Here is a 23,162-nt window from a genome sequence, read left to right as displayed (position 1 = left end):
ATATAATTATGGGTGTCATCATACATGGCATCCACAATGTCCTGCTGTATAGCAGCCATAGCTGTTCATAATAATGGTAATATAATAATATTAATAATAATAATAATAATGATAATGAAAGAAAGGCATTCGGGAGCTGAATGCTAATTGCCCACCAGAATATGCTGTTGGCCAAGTCCAAGACTTAAGCCATATCTTGATACCATAAAGGTTTCATAATGAGATATAATGGTGCTAAAGGCAGATGATAAAAACTAGCTGACCTTTGACAGCCATTTTGGTGCCCTTGACCATGACCACGAGTGCTCATTTTCGAACTCGTCCGAGATTTTGGCTGTATCTTGATATCCCGAAGGTATCACGTTGATACCTCAAGCTGTTCATGAGATACAGTATAATGGTGCTAAAGACGGACGATAAAAACTAATTGACCTCAGGCAGCCATTTTAGTGACCTTGACCCTGAGTGCCCATTTTCAAACTTGTCCGAGATTTTGGACATATCTTGATACCCTGAAGGTTTCAAGTTGATAGCTCAGGCCATTCATGAGATATAATGGTGCTAAAGGCAGGCAGAAAAACCTGGTTGACCTGTGGCAGCCATTTTGTTGACCTTGACCTTGACTCCAAGTCCCCATTTTCAAACTCATCCAAGATTTTGGCCATATCTTGACACCCTGAAGGTTTCATGCAGATAGCTCAACTTCTTCATGTGATATAATGGTGCTAAAGGTGGACGATTAAAACTAGTTGACCTTTGGCAGCCATTTTGGTGACCTTGACCCCTAGTGCCCATTTTCGAACTCGGCCAAGATTTTTGCCATATCTTGATACCCTGAAGGTTTCATGTTGATAGCTCATGCCATTCATGAGATATAATGCGAACACACACACACACACACACACAGACACACACACACACACAGGGAGTCAACCGAGGCAGACGTCCGACATCGGCGCTCCGTACCGAACCAACACGGCCAGTGGCATTACCTAAATTAGTATCTTTGTATGAGTCAAGCTCTGTACCAGGTTAGACTAAATGATTTTTCATTATTAAAAGGAAAAAAAATAATAAGTTTAAACAAGACTTGTTCAAACAGAAAAAAGAACCAAGAGGAAAAACTGCGCTGAGTCAGCTGAGATTTGTTTAGACTACAGCAACACTGGGGAAAGTGTACATACTCTGTAAGTACATACTCTGTAAGTACATACTCTGTTCTTTTAGTATTGCAAAATGGATACATACTTTGGTAAAGCAAATTTGGAAAAGAAAAGGGATAAAAGTAAAAAGCAAAATGATGATTTCTACCAAGAACTGGTTGAAGTGGAGACTCACAATAGACTGGTTGAACGTGTACACAAACTAGAAATGGCTTTCAAAAATGAAATTGATGAAATAAAGAAGCAAATGCACTTGCAAAAGGAAGAAATAGAAAAACTAGGAAGGGAGGCCAATAAGAAAGACACAACCATCAGTGAACTAACAGTGGAATTGAGTACGCTTAGGAAGAAAGTGAGTGAAATGGCAAGTACAGTAGTCAATCACGAGAGTGTTATGGAAGAGTTCCAAAATGACACAGAGACAATTAGGCAAGCAAGCAGTCTTATGGACCAGAGCAGTGATATTGAGGAGAAGATAACACAGGTGAATGAAGCTGTGCAAAGCAACAAAAATGATGTAGAAACCACGTATGCTGAAATGGTGAAAGTAAAGAAAGACTTAGAAGCAAGGGTGGAGGAAAAAAGCATTAAAAAGGAAGTGAAAAGAATAATCCAAAACAATCCAAAGTTAGTCAGAGATTCAGTAGATATAAACAAATCTATAGTAATCACTGGTATAGAAGAGGAAGAAGTAAAAAACAAGATCACAAGAGACAAAAAGGAGATGGCAAATGTAATGAGCTTACTGAAAGAAGTATCAGAGGAAATCTGTAGTAAAGACAGAGGAACACAAAAGGTTAGGGAAATACAAGAAAAGCAAGACAAGACCTCTAAAGGTGACTTTTCAGAGTGTAAACACTGTGGAAGAGATACAAAAAATGCAAAGAATCTTATGGAAAAAGTGGAGTTAAAAAATGTATGGATAAAAAGATGCCTAACACAAGAGGAACTGGAATTACTGAGAGAGAAAAGGGAGGAAGCAAAAACAAAAAATGAGGGAAGATCAGAAGAGGAGAAGAAGAATTTTTTTTACAAAGTAATAGGATTGCAGGTACGAAAGTGGTACACAAACAGGATGGAAGAAAAAGGAGGAAGGTAGTAGAACCATGTCATGACAAGTATATAAACAAGATGATAAAGTTGATGTACTCAAATGTGGATGGAATGGTATCTAAATTACTAGAGATGAATGATTATGTCAGAGAAAATGAACCACAAATAATATGCCTAACTGAAACGAAATTAACACCAAGGATATCCAATGACATACTAAACTTAGAGGAATACAATATATGAAGAAGAGACAGAAATTTAAAAAAAGGAGGAGGAATTATAATATTAACTAAGAAAAATCTAAAAGTCAATGAAATAAAACTAGATATACCATCACAAGTAGAACTGATTGCAGTAAAGATCAACACATCTGAAGGTAAAGTAAGTGTAGCCAATTTGTACATGCCACCCAGATCAAACACATGGGAAAGAGACGAATATGAAGACCTGGCAGAGAGCACAATTCAGAGTATAAGATCATTACTACATAAAATGGAAGAGAAATCGGAAAGAATGATACTAACTGGGGACTTCAATACAAATATAAATTGGAATACTCTAGATATAATTAGCAAAGAATGCTGTTGGGACCAAAAGCTCCTGGATCTCGTGCAAGAGTTTTTCCTAACGGAACATGTGAGGGAAACCACCAGAAAAAGAGGACCCGATGTACCTTCAGTGCTAGATCTAATATTTACTAGGCAAGAAAATGATATTGACAGTTTAATATATCACCCTCCACTCGGCAAAAGTGATCATGCAGTACTAAATTATAACTTCAGGATAGCATATGACATAGTAAACAGCAATGACAGTTACAAAAAGAGCCTAAACTATAAAAATGGAAATTATCAAGACCTAAAGAAGTATTTCTTAGAAGTTGATTGGGAAAATGAGCTTAGAGGACAAGATTTAATTGCTGTATATAAAAAATTCTGTGAATTTTATGAAATAGGAGTCCAGAAGTACATCCCACAGCACAAAGAAGCAGATAAGAAAATACAGAAATGGTTCAATACAGAATGTAAAAAATCAGAAGAAAGAAGAGATTTGTTGTGGAATAGATACAGAAGACACAATAGTGAAAGGGCGTATAATAATTACAAACAGGCAAGAAACGACTATACAAGAATAAGGAGGGAAGCCCAAAAACAGTTTGAGGAGGATATAGTAAATAAAAGTAGTGATCAACCAAAGCTGTTTTACAGTTATATCAGAAGCAAAACAAAGTAAAAGATATAATACAATCCATTACGGACGAGGGAATCACTTATACACAAGAGAAAGATATTTGTGAAGCACTAAATAAGAATTTCCAATTAGTTTTTACAGAAGAAAAAAATTTTGAGAGGGTCTATGTGGAACACGCATGTCCACACATACTACCAGATATAAAAATAGCAGAAAAAGTGATACAGGAGGAGTTAAGTAGATTAGACAGAGGAAAAGCAAGTGGTCCTGATGAAATTTCATGTTGGGTATTACGAGAATGTGCAAAGGAGTTAAGTAAACCGTTATTTTTAATTTTCAAGAAATCCTTGAGTCATGGTAAACTACCTGATATTTGGAAAAAAAGCAAATATTGTCCCCTTATTCAAGAAAGGAAATAGACAAAATCCACTCGACTACCGACCAGTATCACTGACCAGTGTTGTAAGCAAGGTATTAGAAAAGCTTATAAGAAAAGCTTGGGTAAATCATCTAGAAGAACACAGTATGATAACAGAAAGACAGTTTGGTTTCAGAAAAGGAAAATCATGTGTTACTAATCAGTTGAGCTACTATGACAGAGTAACAAACACAATACAGGAAAGGGAAGGATGGGTGGACAGTATCTATTTAGATTTCAAGAAAGCTTTTGCCACAGTACCACACCAAAGACTTTTATGGAAACTGTACCATCAAGGAGGAATTCAAGGCAAACTGTTTTGTTGGATGCAAGACTTTCTCATAAAAAGAGAAATGAGAACAGTACTAAGAGGAAACTACTCATCATGGAAAGAAGTGCCTAGTGGAGTACCGCAGGGTTCAGTGCTGGCACCAATCATGCTTTTAGTGTATATAAATGATATAAACAGTAACACTGGAAATGAGAACTATCTGAATATGCTTGCAGATAATGCAAAAATAGAAAGGAGAATTACTAACACAGACTCTTGTAAAGAGCTACAAGAAGAATTAAATAAACTTCATGAATGGAGTAGTACATGGCAAATGGAATTTAATGTGGACAAGTGTCATGTAATCAAGTTTGGTAAAAGTGGAAAAAGACCTGATTGGGATTATAAGTTAGGAAGTAAAACCCTATACACATCAGAAAGAGAGAAAGACCTAGGTGTGATTATTAATAACAGACTATCTCCGGCTGACCACATCAGCGAGAAGGTACGGAACATGTATACATTCATTCATTCATTCATTCATTGCCAGACGCCATGTATCCCAGACAGGGTGGCCAAGGACTTAGAGTTAATTGTTTTACAGGGAGGGGCACTAATCCTCCACCAACCCCACTTGACGTAGGGATGCCAACAGCATCTGGTGTTCCCAGGCGGTCACCCATCCAAGTACTAACCAGGTACGAAACATGTATACACTGCTTGCAAATATGAGAATAGCATTCACATACATAAATGAAGACATGCTAAGAAGGATAATAACATCATTCATTAGACCAACCCTGGAATATGCATCAGTAGTCTGGAGTCCTCATCTCAAAAAACACATAGACAAGATTGAAAAAGTTCAAAGGGCCGCTACAAGATGGATACCAAGCTTAAGGGACCTAAGCTACGAAGAACGACTAAATAAACTGAATCTACCAACACTACAGGAGAGAAAGAAAAGAGGTGACATGATAATGCTATATAAGTGCATATCAGGGAAGGAGAAAATAGACATAAATGACTACTTAACATATGGAGAAGCATCAGCAAGAGGACACTGCAAAAAACTGCATAAGAAGAAAGGTGATAAAGACGTAAGGAAATTCAGTTTCCCAAACAGAGCAATTGAGCAATGGAATGCACTACCGAATGAAATAGTGTGTGCCAAAACAATTCACAAATTTAAGGATATGTACAATAAATATGGTTTAAGACACGGGACAGTACAAGCTTGACTCATTCCTGTAAAGATACAATTAGGTAAGAACAATTAGATAAGAAAACACACACACACACACACACACACACACACACACACACACACACACACACACACACACACACACCGCTCGCTGGTGCAGTGGTAACGTTCCCGCTTGCCAACTGGTGGACGGGAGTTCGCGCCTCACTCAGGTTGCGAAAAGTTTCACTGACGAAGTGGGTGGTTACTGTCCCCCTTGAGCAAGGGGACGGGTGTGTGCGTGTGTGAAGGTCACAGCCTTGCCCTTAGATCGGACTATATGAGCTCTCAGCTCCCTTCCGGGAGGGTAAAAGCTGACGATCACGACCATCAAGTGATCCTGACCGAACCGGTGAACCGGTGAATTACACACACACACAGTGGGAGTCATAGATAGCAGACGTTCGACGTTGGCGCTCCGTACCGAGCCAGCACGGCCAGTGGCATTACCTAAATAAGTATCTTTATATGAGTCAAGCTCTGTACCAGGTTAGACTAAATGATTTTTCATTATTAAAAGAAAAAAAATAATAAGAAGTTTAAACAAGGCTTGTTCAAACAGAAAAGAGAACCGAGAGGTGAAAAAATGCACTTAGTCAGCTGAGGTTTGTTTAGACTACAGCAGCACGGGGAATGTAAGTACATGTACTCTGTGCTTTTAGTATTGCAAAATGGACACATACTTTAGTAAAGCAAATTTGGAAAAGAAAAGGGATAAAGGTAAAAAGCAAAATGATGATTTCTACCAAGAACTGGTTGAAGTGGAGACTCACAATAGACTGGTTGAACATGTACACAAATTAGAAATGGCTTTCAAAAATGAAATTGATGAAATAAAGAAGCAGATGCACTTGCAAGAGGAAGAAATAGAAAAACTAGGAAGGGAGGCCAACAAGAAAGATACAACCATCAGTGAACTAACAGTGGAATTGAGTACACTTAAGAAGAAACTGAGTGAAATGGCAAGTACAGTTGTCAATCACAAGAGTGTTATGGAAGAGTTCAAAAATGATACAGAGACAGTTAGGCAAGTAAGCAGTCTGATAGACCAGAGCAGTGATATTGAGGAGAAGATAACACAGGTGAATGAAGCTGTGCAAAGCTACAACAATGATGTGGAAACCATGTATGCTGAAATGGTGAAAGTAAAGAAAGACTTAGAAACAAGGGTGGAGGAAAAAAGCATTAAACAGGAAGTGAAAAGAATAATCCAAAACAATCCAAAGTTAGTCAGAGATTCAGCAGATGTAAACAAATCTATAGTAATCACTGGTATAGAAGAGGAAGAAGTAAAAAACAAGATCACAAGAGACAATAAGGAGATGGCAAATGTAATGAGCATACTGAAAGAAGTATCAGAGGAAATCTGTAGTAAAGACATAGAGGAACACAAAAGGTTAGGGAAATATGAGAAAAGCAAGACAAGACCTCTAAAGGTGACTTTCCAGAGTGTAAACACTGTGGAAGAGATACTAAAAAATACAAAGAAACTTATGGAAAAAGAGGAGTTCAAAAATGTATGGATAAAAAGATGCCTAACACAAGAGGAACTGGAATTACTGAAAGAGAAAAGGGAGGAAGCAAAAACAAAAAATGAGGGAAGATCAGAAGAGGAGAAGAAGAAATTTTTTTACAAAGTAATAGGATTGCAGGTATGAAAGTGGTACACAAACAGGAGGGAATAAAAAGGAGGAAGGTAGTAGAACCATGTCATGACAAGTATATAAACAAGATGATAAAGTTGATGTACTCAAATGTGGATGGAATGGTATCTAAATTACTAGAGATGAATGATTATGTCAGAGAAAATGAACCTCAAATAATATGCCTAACTGAAACAAAATTAACACCAAGGATATCCAGTGACATACTAAACTTAGAGGAATACAATGTATGGAGAAGAGACAGAAATTTTAAAAAAGGAGGAGGAATTATAATATTAACAAAGAAAAATTTAAAAGTCAATGAAATAAAACTAGATATACCATCACAAGTAGAACTGATTGGAGTAGAGATGAACACGTCTGAAGGGAAAGTAATTGTAGCCAATTTGTACATGCCACCCATATCAAACACATAGGAAAGAGACGAATATGAGGACCTGGCAGAGAGTACAATTCAGAGTTTAAGATCATTACTACATAAAATGGAAGAGAAATCGGAAAGAATTATACTAACTGGAGATTTTAATACAAATATAAATTGGAATACTCTAGATATAATTAGCCAAGAAAGCTCTTGAGACCAAAAGCTCCTGGATCTCGTGCAAGAGTTTTTCCTAACGCAACATGTGAGGGAAACCACCAGAGAAAGAGGACCCGATGTACCTTCAGTGCTAGATCTAATATTTCCTAGGCAAGAAAATGATATTGACAGTTTAATATATCACCCTCCACTCGGCAAAAGCGATCATGCAGTACTAAATTACAACTTCAGGATAGCATATGACATAGTTAACAGCAATGAAAGTTACAAAAAGAGCCTAAACTATAAAAAGGGAAATTATCAAGACCTAAAGAAGTATTTCTTAGAAGTTGATTGGGAAAATGAGCTTAGAGGACAAGATTTAAATGCTGTATATAAAAAATTCTTTAAATTTTATGAAATAGGAGTCCAGAAGTACATCCCACAGCACAAAGAAGCAGATAAGAAAATACAGAAATGGTTCAATACAGAATGTAAAAAATCAAAAGAAAGAAGAGATTTGTCGTGGAATAGATACAGAAGACGCAATAGTGAAAGAGCGTATAACAATTACAAACAGGCAAGAAACGATTATACAAGAATAAGGAGGGAAGCCTAAAAACAGTTTGAGGAGGATATAATAAATAAAAGTAGTGATCAACCAAAGCTGTTTTACAGCTACATCAGAAGCAAAACCAAAGTAAAAGATATAATACAATCCATTACGGACGAGGGAATCACTTATACGCAAGAGAATGATATTTGTGAAGCACAAAATAAGAATTTCCAATTAGTTTTTATAGAAGAAAAAAATTTTGAGAGGGACTATGTGGAACACGCATGTCCACACATACTACCAGATATACAAATAGCAGAAAAAGTAATACAGGAGGAGTTAAGTAAATTAGACAGAGGAAAAGCAAGTGGTCCTGATGAAATTTCATGTTGGGTACTACGAGAATGTGCAAAGGAGTTAAGTAAACTATTATTTTAAATTTTCAAGAAATCCTTGAGTCAAGGTAAACTACCTGATATTTGGAAAAAAGCAAATATTGTCCCCTTATTCAAGAAAGGAAATAGACAAAATCCACTCAGCTACCAACCAGTATCACTGACCAGTGTTGTAAGCAAGGTATTAGAAAAACTTATAAGAAAAGCTTGGGTAAATCATCTAGAAGAACACAGTATGATAGCAGAAAGACAGTTTGGTTTCAGAAAAGGAAAATCATGTGTTACTAATCTGTTGAGCTACTATGACAGAGTAACATACACAATGCAGGAAAGAGAAGGATGGGTGGACAGTACAGTATCTATTTAGATTTCAAGAAAGCGTTTGACACAGTACCACACCAAAGACTTTTATGGAAACTGTACCATCAAGGAGGAATTCGAGGCAAACTGTTTTGTTGGATGCAATATTTTCTCATAAAAAGAGAAATGAGAACAGTACTAAGCGGAAACTACTCATCATGGAAAGAAGTGACTAGTGGAGTACCACAGGGTTCAGTGCTGGCACCAATCATGTTTTTAGTGTATATAAATGATATAAACAGTAATACTGGAAATGAGAGGTATCTGAATATGTTTGCAGATGATGCAAAAATACAAAGGAGAATTACTAACACAGACTCTTGTAAAGAGCTACAAGAAGAATTAAATAAACTTCATGAATGGAGTAATACATGGCAAATGGAATTCAGTGTGGACAAGTGTCATGTAATCAAGTTTGGTAAAAGTCGAAAAAGACCTGATTGGGATTATAAGTTAGGAAATAAAACCCTATACACATCAAAAAGAGAGAAGGACCTAGGTGTGATTATCAATAACAGACTATCTCCGGCGGACCACATCAGCGAGAAGGTACGGAACATGTATATACTGCTTGCAAATATGAGAATAGCATTCACATACATAAATGAAGACATGCTAAGAAGGATAATAACATCATTCATTAGACCAACCCTGGAATATGCATCAGTAGTCTGGAGTCCTCATCTCAAAAAACACATAGACAAGATTGAAAAAGTTCAAAGGGCCGCTACAAGATGGATACCAAGCTTAAGGGACCTAAGCTACGAAGAACGACTAAATAAACTGAATCTACCAACACTACAGGAGAGAAGGAAAAGAGGTGACATGATAATGCTATATAAGTGCATATCAGGGAAGGAGAAAATAGACATAAATGATTACTTAACATATGGAGAAGCATCAGCAAGAGGACACTGCAAAAAACTGCATAAGAAGAGAGGTGATAAAGACGTAAGGAAATTCAGTTTCCCAAACAGAGCAATTGATCAATGGAATGCATTACCGAATGAATTAGTGTGCGCCAAAACAATTCACAAATTTAAGGATATGTACAATAAATATGGTTTAAGACACGGGACAGTACGAGCTTGACTCATTCCTGTAAAGATACAATTAGGTAAGGTAAGAACACACACACACACACACGATTTGAGCCGGACATGGGAAATGAAATTTAATGTAAAGAAATGTAAAATATTGGAAATGGGTAAAAGTACAAGGAGGCCATCACTGAACTATGTGTTGGGTAATGTATTAATCACAGAAATGAGAGAAGAGAAAGATTTGAGAGTGCTGGTCCAAGATAGTTTGTCACATGAAAAACACATTAACAAGATAGTTAGAGAGACTTATAAACTCTTGACTAACATAAGAGTAGCATTTCATTATATGGATGAGGAGATGATGAAATAATTGATAGTGGCCATGATCCACCCCAGGTTAGAATATGCGGTGGTAGTGTGGTTCCCACTCAAAGATATAAACAAGATTGAGAGAATACAAAGAACAGCAACCAAGATGATCCCCAGTCTGGCAGATCTGTCATACAGAGAGAGGCTGGAAAAGCTGGATTTGCCTTCCTTAGAGGAAAGGAGAAAGAGGGGAGACATGATTGCAGTGTTTAGGACCATGATGGGAGTAGATAAAATTGATCGAGAAGATCTGTTTTTATGGGATAAGAGAGCAACAAGAGGACATGGAATGAAATTGAAAAAGTCAAGCAGCTTGAAGGATATCAGGAAATATAGCTTTCCTTACAGAAGTATAGACTTATGGAATAGCCTGGACAACGAGATCATCCAGTCTAAAAACTTAAATGAGTTTAAAGCTAAATTTGACTTACTGAGATACAGCGATGGGAACCCACAAGCATAGCATTTTGTGTGTATCACAATTAGGTATATTGGGTAAATACATAAGTATTTGGAACGACTTAGACGAAAAGGTGGTGCAGGAGAAAAACATTCATGTGTGTAAAGGTAGACTAGATAAATGTGGATATGGAGACAGGACAACACGAGCATCGCTCAATTCCTGTATACTACAAATAGGTAAATACACACACACACACACACACACACACAATAATTGAGAAAAGCAACAATTTTATTTTGGTGGGTGACTTTAACTGTGAAAAGGTGAACTGGGAGGAATGGGACTCAGGAGGCAGCGAGGATTCATGGGGCACTATATTGTTAAATATAATAATGAATAATGTGATGACACAATGGGTCAAAGAAGAGACACGGTTCCGAGGTGAGGACATACCAGCAAGGTTAGATTTACTGTTTACCAAAGAACCCAATGTAATAGAATCATTGAAATATTTCTGTCCTACAGGAAAAAGTGATCATGTGGTCATTGAGTTCCAGATGATGATAGGGAACGTCGAGCCAAGAGACGAGTTTCATAGACAGGGAAGATACAAATTTGGGAAAACAAATTTTACAGGATTAAGAAAATGTTTTAAAAATGCGGATTGGAAAAAATTAAGAGAAACAAGAGAGATACAGAGGAAATGGGATATCTTTCTAGACCTCTATAATTTGGGAGTGGAAAAATTTATACCAAGAGTAAGAGGGAAAGAAAACAGGAAAAAGGAGTAGTTTAATAGAAGGTGTATGATAGCAAAAAAAGAGAGAGATAAGGCGTGGAACAACTGGAGAAAGGGAGGTAACAACAGAACCAAGAAAGAATATAAAAGAACTAGAAATGAATACAGAAGAATACGTAGAGAAGAAGAAAGGAATTTTGAAAAAGGTATAATAGACAAATGCAAGGATGAACCCAAACTGTTTTATAGATTTGTTAATGGCAAACTGAAACAAAAGGAAGCAATCACCAAACTGAAAGTAAAAGGAGAGGTCTATAAAGATGCAGCAGTGCAAGCTGAAATAGTGAACAAATGTTTCCAATTGGTTTTCACTAATGAAAAAGAGTTTGTGGAAGGGGAGGGAGTGATTAGTAATGTACCGGTGATAAAAGATATAAAAGTGGAGGTACAGGAAGTGTATAAATTACTGGAAACTCAAGATGTAGGGAAAGCCCCAGGACCTGATGGAATTTCTAATTGGGTACTGAAGGAATGCAGAGAACAACTGGCGGATAAGATTCACAGTTTAATTGTATGTTCTCTGGAAGATGGGAAAGTACCACAAGAATGGTAGAGGGCAAATGTGGTACCAATTTATAAGGGAGGAAACAGGGAAGAACCCCAGAATTATAGACCAGTGTCCCTGACCAGCATGGTCGCAAAATTGTGTTAGAGAATCCTGAAGACAGATGAATAAAATACCTAGAAGAGATGAATATTTTGGCTGAATGTCAGTTTGGATTCAGAAGTGGAAGGTCATGTGTTTCCAACTTATTGAGCGTTTACTCAAGAGCGATTGACGTGGTACAGGAGAGAGATGGTTGGGTGAATTGTGTGTACTTAGAGAAGGCCTTCGACAAGGTACGTCATAAGAGACTAATGTGGAAACTAGAATATAGAGGAGGACTGAAGGGGAAACTCCTGGAATGGATGAGAGACTTTTTAAGAGACAGACAAATGAGGACAGTAATAAAGGATAGGATGTCTGGATGGAGGGAAGTAACAAGTGGAGTCCCTCAAGGCTCAGTGTTGGCGCCAGTAATGTTCCTGATTTACGTAAATGATATGGTAGATGGAGTGAACAGTTATGCAAGTCTGTTTGCTGATGATGCAAAGATCTTAAGGAAGGCAGAGGTTGAGGAGGATTGTAAAATGCTGCAAGAGGATCTGGATAGGATACATGATTGGAGCCGGACGTAGGAAATGAAATTTAATGTAAAGAAATGTTAAATACTGGAAATGGGTAAAAGTACCAGGAGGCCATCACTGAAGTATTTGTTGGGTAATGAATTAATCACAAAAATGAGAGAAGAAAAAGATTTGGGAGTGCTGGTCCAAGATAGTGTGTCACCTTAAAAACACATTAACAAGATAGTTAGAGAGACATAAACTCTTGACTAACATAAGAGTAGCATTTCATTATATGGATGAGGAGATGATCAAAAAATTGATAGTGGCCATGATCCGCCCCAGGTTAGAATATGCAGCGGTAGTGTGGTCCCACACAAAAAGAAAGATATAAACAAGACTGAGAGAATACAAAGAACAGCAACCAAGATGGTCCCCAGTCTGGCAGATCTGTCATACAGAGAGAGGCTGGAAAAGCCGGATTTGCCTTTCTTAGAGGAAAGGAGAAAGAGGGGAGACATGATTGCAGTGTTTAGGACCATGATAGGAGCAGATAAAATTGACCGAGAAGATCTGTTTGTATGGGATAAGAGAGCAACAAGAGGACATGGAATGAAATTGAAAAAGTCAAGCTGCTTGAAGGATATCAAGAAATATAGCTTTCTTTACAGAAGTATAGACTTATGGAATAGCCTGGACAAAGAGATTGTCCAGTCTAAAAACTTAAATGAGTTTAAAGCTAAATTTGACTTACTGAGAAACAGTGACGAGAACCCACGAGCATAGCATATTTTGTGTATATCACAATTAGGTATATTAGGTAAATACATAAATATTTGGAACGATGTAGACGAAAAGGTGGTGCAGGAGAAAAACATTCATGTGTGTAAAAGTAGGCTAGATAAATGTGGATATGGAGACAGGACAACATGAGCATTGCTCAATTTCTGTATACTACAAATAGGTAAATACACACACACACACAGAGGGATTCAATCTAGGCGGACGTGTGACACCGGCGCTCCGTACCAAATCATCACGGCCAGTGGCATTAACTAAATAGTATCTTTGTATGAGTCAAGCTCAGTACCAGGTTAGACTAAATGATTGTTCATTATTAAAAGGAAAAAAATGATAAGTTTAAACAAGATTTGTACAAACAGGAAATAGAACCAAGACGAAAGAACACGCCGAGTCATCTCTGAGGTTTGTTTAGACTACAACAACAAGGAGATTGTAAGTACATGCTTTGCACTTTAAGTATTGCAAAATGGATACATACTTCAGTAAAACAAATTTGGAAAAGAAAAGGGATAAAGGTAAAAAGCAAAATGATGATTTCTACCAAGAACTGGTTGAAGTGGAGACTCACAATAGACTGGTTGAACGTGTAAACAAACTAGAAATGGCTTTCAAAAATGAAATTGATGAAATAAAGAAGCAGATGCACTTGCAAAAGGAAGAAATAGAAAAACTAGGAAGGGAGGCCAATAAGAAAGACACAACCATCAGTGAACTAACAGTGGAATTGAGTACACTTAGGACGAAAATGAGTGAAATGGCAAGTACAGTAGTCAGTCACGAGAGTGTTATGGAAGAGTTCAAAAATGACACAGAGACAATTAGGCAAGTTAGCAGTCTTATTGACCAGAGCAGTGATATTGAGGAGAAGATAACACAAGTGAATGAAGCTGTGCAAAGCTACAAAAATGATGTAGAAACCACGTATGCTGAAATGGTGAAAGTAAAGAAAGACTTAGAAACAAGGGTGGAGGAAAAAAACATTAAAAAGGAGGTGAAAAGAATAATCCAAAACAATCCAAAGCTAGTCAGAGATTCAGTAGAGATAAACAAATCAATAGTAATCACTGGTATAGAAGAGGAAGAAGTTAAAAACAAGATCACAAGAGACAAAAAGGAGATGGCAAATGTAATGAGCTTACTGAAAGAAGTATCAGAGGAAATCTGTAGTAAAGACATAGAGGAACACAAAAGGTTAGGGAAATACGAGAAAAGCAAGACAAGACCTCTAAAGGTGACTTTCCAGAGTGTAAACACTGTGGAAGAGATACTAAAAAATGCAAAGAATCTTAAGGAAAAAGAGGAGTTCAAAAATGTATGGATAAAAAGATGCCTAACACAAGAGGAACTGGAATTACTGAAAGAGAAAAGGGAGGAAGCAAAAACAAAAAATGAGGGAAGATCAGAAGAGGAGAAGAAGAAATTTTTTTACAAAGTAATAGGATTGCAGGTACGAAAGTGGTACACAAACAGGAGGGAAGAAAAAGGAGGAAGGTAGTAGAACTATGTCATGACAAGTATATAAACAAGATGATAAAGTTGATGTACTCAAATGTGGATGGAATGGTATCTAAATTACTAGAGATGAATGATTATGTCAGAGAAAATGAACCACAAATAATATGCCTAACTGAAACAAAATTAATACCAAGGATATCAAATGACATACTAAACTTAGAGGAATACAATATATGGAGAAGAGACAGATATTTAAAAAAAGGAGGAGGAATTATAATATTAACTAAGAAAAATCTAAAAGTCAATGAAATAAAACTACATATACCATCACAAGTAGAACTGATTGCAGTAGAGATCAACACATCTGAAGGTAAAGTAATTGTAGCCAATTTGTACATGCCACCCAGATCAAACACATGGGAAAGAGACGAATATTAGGACCTGGCAGAGAGTACAATTCAGAGTGTAAGATCATTGCTACATAAAATGGAAGAGAAATTGGAAAGAATTATACTAACTGGGGACTTCAATACATATATAAATTGGAATACTGTAGATATAAATAGCCAAGAAAGCTGTTGGGACCAAAAGCTCCTGGATCTCGTACAAGAGTTTTTCTTAATGCAACATGTGAGGGAAACCACCAGAAAAAGAGGACTTGATGTACCTTCAGTGCTAGATCTAATATTTACAAGGCAAGAAAATGATATTGACATTTTAATATATCACCCTCCACTCGGCAAAAGCGATCATGCAGTACTAAATTATAACTTCAGGATAGCATATGACATAGTAAACAGCAATGATAGTTACAAAAAGAGCCTAAACTATAAAAAGGGAAATTATCAAGACCTAAAGAAGTATTTCTTAGAAGTTGATTGGGAAAATAAGCTTAGAGGACAAGATTTAAATGCTCTATGTAAAAAATTCTGTGAATTTTATGAAATAGGAGTCCAGAAGTACATCCCACAGCACAAAGAAGCAGATAAGAAAATACAGAAATGGTTCAATACAGAATGTAAAAAATCAAAAGAAAGAAGAGATTTGTTGTGGAATAGATACAGAAGACACAATAGTGAAAGGGCGTATAATAATTACAAACAGGCAAGAAACAACTATACAAGAATAAGGAGGGAAGCCCAAAAACAGTTTGAGGAGGATATAATAAATAAAAGTAGTGATCAACCAAAGCTGTTTTACAGCTATATCAGAACCAAACTAAAGTAAAAGATATAATACAATCCATTACGGACGAGGGAATCACTTATACACAAGAGAAAGATATTTGTGAAGCACTAAATAAGAATTTCCAATTAGTTTTTACAGAAGAAAAAAATTTTGAGAGGGACTATGTGGAACACGCATGACCGCACATACTACCAGATATACAAATAGCAGAAAAAGTAATACAGGAGGAGTTAAGTAGATTAGACAGAGGAAAAGCAAGTGGTCCTGATGAAATTTCATGTTGGGTATTACGAGAATGTGCAAAGGAGTTAAGTAAACCATTATTTTTAATTTTCAAGAAATCCTTGAGTCACGGTAAACTACCTGATATTTGGAAAAAAGCAAATATTGTCCCCTTATTCAAGAAAGGAAATAGACAAAATCCACTCAACTACCAACCAGTATCACTGACCAGTGTTGTAAGCAAGGTATTAGAAAAACTTATAAGAAAAGCTTGGGTAGATCATCTAGAAGAACACAATATGATAACAGAAAGACAGTTTGGTTTCAGAAAAGGAAAATCATGTGTTACTAATCTGTTGAGCTACTATGACAGAGTAACAAACACAATACAGGAAAGGGAAGGATGGGTGGACAGTATCTATTTAGATTTCAAGAAAGCGTTTGACACAGTACCACACCAAAGACTTTTATGGAAACTGTACCATCAAGGAAGAATTCGAGGCAAACTGTTTTGTTGGATGCAAGACTTTCTCATAAAAAGAGAAATGAGGACAGTACTAAGAGGAAACTACTCATCATGGAAAGAAGTGACTAGTGGAGTACCACAGGGTTCAGTGCTGGCACCAATCATGTTTTTAGTGTATATAAATGATATAAACAGTAATACTGGAAATGAGAGCTATCTGAATATGTTTGCAGATGATGCAAAAATACAAAGGAGAATTACTAACACAGACTCTTGTAAAGAGCTACAAGAAGAATTAAATAAACTTCATGAATGGAGTAGTACATGGCAAATGGAATTCAATGTGGACAAGTGTCATGTAATCAAGTTTGGTAAAAGTGGAAAAAGACCTGATTGGGATTATAAGTTAGGAAATAAAACCCTATACACATCAGAAAGAGAGAAAGACCTAGGTGTGATTATCAATAACAGACCATCTCCAGCTGACCACATCAGTGAGAAGGTACAGAACATGTATACACTGCTTGCAAATATGAGAATAGCATTCACATACATAAATGAAGACATGCTAAGAAGGATAATAACATCATTCATTAGACCAACCCTGGAATATGCATCAGTAGTCTGGAGTCCTCATCTCAAAAAGCACATAGACAAGATTGAAAAAGTTCAAAGGGACGCTACAAGATGGATACCAAGCTTAAGGGACCTAAGCTACGAAGAAAGACTAAATAAACTGAATCTACCAACACTACAGGAGAGAAGGAAAAGAGGTGACATGATAATGCTATATAAATGCATATCAGGAAAGGAGAAAATAGACATAAATGATTACTTAACATATGGAGAAGCATCAGCAAGAGGACACTGCAAAAAATTGCATAAGAAGAGAGGTGATAAAGACGTAAGGAAATTCAGTTTCCCAAACAGAGCAATTGATCAATGGAATGCACTACCGAATGAAATAGTGTGTGCCAAAACAATTCACAAATTTAAGGATATGTACGATAAATATGGTTTAAGACACGGGACAGTACGAGCTTGACTCATTCCTGTAAAGATACAATTAGGTAAGAACAATTAGGTAAGAACACACACACACACACACACACACACACACACACACACACACACACACACACACACTGAGGCAGACATAAACATTATCACTCTGCCTTCTAAAGGCAGGCTATAATAATAATCATAATCATAATAATAACCATAATCATAATAATAATAATAATAATCTATCCATCCCTCATCCAATCCTGTGTCGCCCCATGAGGAGCATAGAAGCCTGGGGCTAGGCAAGTTCGTCCAGACATTTAAGATGAGAGTGACCAGCCTCACTTATCCTTGAGTGGCATTACCTGTGCAGTAAACCCCAACCATTCCTTGGATATAAACCTACTCTGGCTTAATCCAATTGGAGCACCTTAATTACACACTTAACCACCAGTTGCCATAATTTGGTTATATGGTTACCACCCAGCGTGGTAAATGGTTTCCTGGTGTACAGGAAACCATTTGGTTTGTCACTTAGTGTAGAGTTACCCATACACAGAAAGAAGAGAAAAGAATGAAGGAAAGAAAGACAGAAGAGGGAGTGTAAAGTCACTCATAGGCAGAAGAAAGAGGAAAAGGTGAAGGAAAGAAAGACAGAGGAGGAAGGATGGAAGAGAGGAAAGGGCAGACACCCAAAGCAGCATTATATTGAATGAGTGGGTGGTGAGCGCCCCCACTTACCACAATAATAATAATAATAATAATAATAATAATCTATCTATCTATAGCCCGACGCCCTAATCCCGCAAAGGGTGGCCGCAGACAAAATGCCTCCAAGTCACTCTGTCACCCACCATTTGACTACCCTCCCCCCAACTCACTTCCCCCCTCCCTCATATACCTCTCAGCTCCATCTCTCCACCTAATCCTCGGTCTACCCCTCCCTCTCCCTCCCTCCACCTCACCTACATATACCCTCTTAGTCAGTCTTTCATTCTCCATTCTCTCCACATGTCCTAACCACCTCAGTGTATTTCTCCTAATCTTCTCAACCACATCCACATCCATCCCACAAAGTTCCTTCACTTCTTCACTTGTCAACCTGTCCCTCCATGTCACTCCACATGCTCCTCTCAAGTATCTCATTTCCACTGCTCTCGCTCTTGACTTGTTCCCCTCTTGCAAGGTCCACGCCTCGCTTCCATACGTCAGGGTAGGGATCACAATACTATCATGCAGTGTCTTCTTAACTTCCATACTCACCTCCCTGTTTCTCATCACTGCTTTCAGTGAACCAACAACCTTCCTTCCCTGCTGTACCCCTTCACGCACTTCATCCCCTGAAGTTCCATCCTTACTCATCACCCTACCCAAGTACTTGAATGCACTCACAGTCTCCATATCCTCACCATCCAACCTCATTGTACATTCTGTGACTTCATTCCTCTCAAACACCATAACTTTACTTTTGTTTACATTAACTTTCAGCTTCCTCCTCCTACACACTGTCCCAAATTCATTCACCAAACCTTGCAACTCCTATTCATCTTCACTCAACAATACTGTATCATCAGCAAACAGCAACACCGGAATATTCCAAATTTCACCCTCATTCGTTAGAGCCACCCCCACATCCACTGCCCTACCTTGCACCTCCTTTACAACCCCATCCTTGTATATATTAAACAGCCATGGAGACATCACACAACCCTGTTTCAGTCCCACATTGAAATCAAATAACTTACTCAGCTCACCACCCACTAGCACCGTAGCCCTAACTCCTTCGTACATACTCTTCACAGCACTCAACAATTTCCCCTCCACTCCATATATTCTTAATACCTTCCACATACCTTGCCTATCTATTCTGTCATAAACTTTCTCCAAGTCCATAAAGGCAGCATACACTTTCTTTCCTTTCTGTAGATACTTCTGAACTAAACATCTTAGAACAAATATCTGATCTACACACCCTTTTCCCTTCCTAAATCCCCCTTGTTCTCCAACTAGCTCCTCTGTCATATGCCAAACCCTATCAATGAGTATTCTACCATATATTTTACCAGTCACACTGAGAAGGCAAATACCCCTATGGTTACCACATACTTCTCTCTCCCCTTTTCCTTTGTATAAAAGAACAATTATACTTGATTTCCAGTCCTCTGGAACCCTTCCCTCTTCCCAAGCCAATCTACACAACTTCCATATCCACTCCACAACAATCTCACCCCCATACCTCTGCATTTCACCACACACTTCATCAATTCCTGGGGCCTTTCCCAACTTGATCTACTTCATTGCTTCCAGTACTTCCGCCCTACTGATCTCTTCCTCCCTCCTCTCATCTCTTCTTCTCCCAGCCATTCCCCAACCACTTATACTCGTACTGCTCTCACTCTCTACATTCAACAAATCCTCAAAGTGTTCCTTCCATCTCCTCAATTTCTCTCTCTTCTCCACCAGCAATCTATTATTCCTATCTTTCACTCCCCTACTATTTCTCCTTTCACAATGCCTTACTTTCTTTACTTCCTTCAAAAACAATTTCTTACTCTCCCTCCATTTCACACTCAGATTCCTCCCAAACTCTTCATCCACTTTCTTTTTACTCTCCTTTACCAGTCTCTTAACCTCCCTTCTCCTGCTCACATATACCTCTCTCTTCTCTCTCGCATCTTCTCCCCTACCTCTACTCGCTAACCATTCACTACATGCCTTCTTCTTTTGTTCCGCAGCTCGTTTCACCTCATCATTCCACCATTGGTGTCCCTTGCACACCCTTGCATCTCCTCCTCACTCCACAAACCACCTCACACATTGTGCCTATCTCTTCCGTGAATATCTTACATACGTCTTCCACCCCTTCCATCTGCTCTAGCTCATACCTTCCCAATCTTTCTTCCACTGTGCTCTTATACTCTGCCATTTTCTCACTATCTTGTGAGATAATAATAATAATAATAATAATGGTAATAATAATAATAATAATAATAATACTGTGATAATAATAATAAGAAGTTTATTCAGTTATCCAGCCAAAGATAGCCCAATAAGGCCTCTGCAACATATTTCCATTGGGGTCCTTCTTATTACCCCATCCCCTTGCATTAGGGGGACAGTAACCACCTGCTTTGTCAGTGAAACTTTTCGCATCCTGAACATGGCACAAACCCCCGTCTTAACAGATTCTAGACGAGAGCGCTACCAATAGAAAAAAGAAAAAGACTCTTTTAGATAACCTTTAAAAATGCAAAGTTTTTGATTGTGCAAAAACTTGCCTTTCCTTTTGGCTTTATTTCTAAGTACCGTACATTTTTATCATAGTTAATTTTACACTTGTTTATAACTGCATTGAAGCCTAACTGAATCCCCATCATCACCAGGCAATACTACGGTGAAGAAGGATCGCCAACGTAAAGTATCACCCTCTGAGACTGGGGCATCAACATGTTCAGTCGGTGGAGGGCTTGGGGCACGGGACCTTACTCCAGGCCTCTCACGCAGGGGTGGCCGGTTGGAAAAGACTGCATCTTCACACCACAATCTCCGCAGCCTTGCCAAATCAGATGACCATCAAGAGTTCTCCAGCAAAGGCCATGATGAAGTTGTATAGTTCTAACTGGTCTCTGTGGAATAAGCATTAATTGTATTTTGTAAGAAACACATGTCAGACAGAAGGGCGAGAAAATTTTTATATTCTTTTTACTTTAATTTTATTCTTAATCTTTCCTTGTAAACACATAAGTATTCTTTTTAACCTAGTGTATAGTATACACTAAGAGATTTTACTTAGTACTGTAATAAGTAAATAAAGTCACCAGATTGATGAAAGTAGATTTAAAATACATAATATTACAGCATTGTTATACTGAAGTTTGTTTCTTAAATTTTAAGTATTTGTAACAAAGCAGAATTTGGTCATGGCAACTTTTTTTTTTTTTCTTTTTTTTATTGGTAAGCACAGATATAGTAACTATTGTCCAAGTACCATACCATTAACATCATAAGGGAGAGCAGCTTTACCATGGTTACTGGCTGACTGTTTTTTTTTAGAGTTGTTGCTGAGTATTTTGACTGAGTGAATAAAGTCCATTACCTATCTGCAATATATTATCTGCATTATCCCACAAGAAACAAAGATGAATATGAGATGAATGTGCTGGCATTTATATGTTTTTTCTTTAGTACTTGCTTTCCTTCTTTTGAGGTACCTGGTAGATATTTAGCACTAAAGAGAAATACTAAGTACAGTCCTTCCTCCAATTTTGCGAGCATATGGTCGACAAAAACCCTTGCAAAATCAAAATTCGCAAAATTGAAACAATTAAATATATGAATTATAGGCAAATTGGTTGACATCACCCTAAGATAAGCACTTTTTCCCACTCTTTCTCTCGACTCTACCTCTTAATTTTACGATGATAAATGCAACAAGCATGAACTGATGTACTGTACAGTAATATTAATAAGAAAACATCATTGGTAAGAAACATTAAAAAAAAAAATGCATTTACTGTACACTGATGTGAAGACTGGTTTGGTGTACAGGACTGGTGGCAGGGCAAGGCTTGGGTACGGCTACTGTGGCCCCGCGGGGACTACGTCATCACTATCACTGTCGACAGATATTTCCACATTTTGCTGTGTTTTTTCTGCTTCTCTCATGAATCCCTCAAAATCAGAATTGTCACTGGGGTCATCAGAATCAAAAAGGTTAGGGATGCTAGGATTGCTGGCTGCTTGAGGAGGGGTGGCAGGGCAGCTGGTTGATGGGGCAGGGTCTCCAAACTTATTTTCTTGTTCTTCTTACCCGTTGGCGCCATGATAACATTTGTGCAAGGTTAGACTGCTGGGGTATTGCGAGGAGCACCACGAAATTGTGAGGGTCAGTGACCTTGGTTGGGAACAGGTGCAAACAAATGTGGCGGTGTGTCAGACCACTGAACTAGGAGGTGCAGTACGCCCAGTGAACAATGACGTCACTACTCTGCGTGGCAAAGTAGTGTGGTAAGATGACTCTCCCACCACTTGACCTCGCAAAGTGTGTGATCGCTCGCAAAGTTCATAAATGTTAAAAAATACTTGACTTTTGAAACTACCTCACAAAATTGGTGATTTGCAAAGTTAAAATGTGCAAAGTTGAAGGATGTACTGTACGGTACTGGTACAGCTGTTAAAGAGTCTAAATATTTCACCTTCAAAAACAGTTTTTTAAAATACCTCAAGTCAACATGTTGATTACTGTAATGTTATGTTTGTTATTTTGGTAGCTTATTGGTATATTAGCATGAATGCTCTGTTGTAGGTTTAGATTGTTCATAAAAGTACTAGGGGCTTCCTATTAAAGAATATTACATGAATTTTTATAAAGATCTACAGTATTTAATGTGTATTTATGCATGTACACTGTGAGATTTAGATTTAATTTTTTGTTCCCATATCCCATCATACTAAACTTGTAAAA

General features: G+C 37.7%; 1 protein-coding gene across 1 annotated transcript in view; it reads left to right on the top strand.

Annotated features, from left to right (window-relative positions):
• LOC145393387 (adenylate cyclase type 8-like) overlaps positions 1-21,311 on the top strand; it is a 261,593-nt gene extending 240,282 nt beyond the window's left edge. Inside the window, exon 28 of the mRNA XM_080267483.1 lies at positions 21,082-21,311. Coding sequence (XP_080123609.1) covers positions 21,082-21,311 — 230 coding nt within the window. The remainder of the gene's footprint in view (positions 1-21,081) is intronic.
• Positions 21,312-23,162: the final 1,851 nt, after the last annotated feature.

This window comes from Coenobita brevimanus, chromosome 24 (assembly GCF_032717465.1).
Source record: "Coenobita brevimanus isolate Jiangsu-jjx chromosome 24, ASM3271746v2, whole genome shotgun sequence".
NCBI lineage: Eukaryota > Metazoa > Arthropoda > Malacostraca > Decapoda > Coenobitidae > Coenobita > Coenobita brevimanus.
This window is presented reverse-complemented; position numbering and strand designations above follow the sequence as displayed.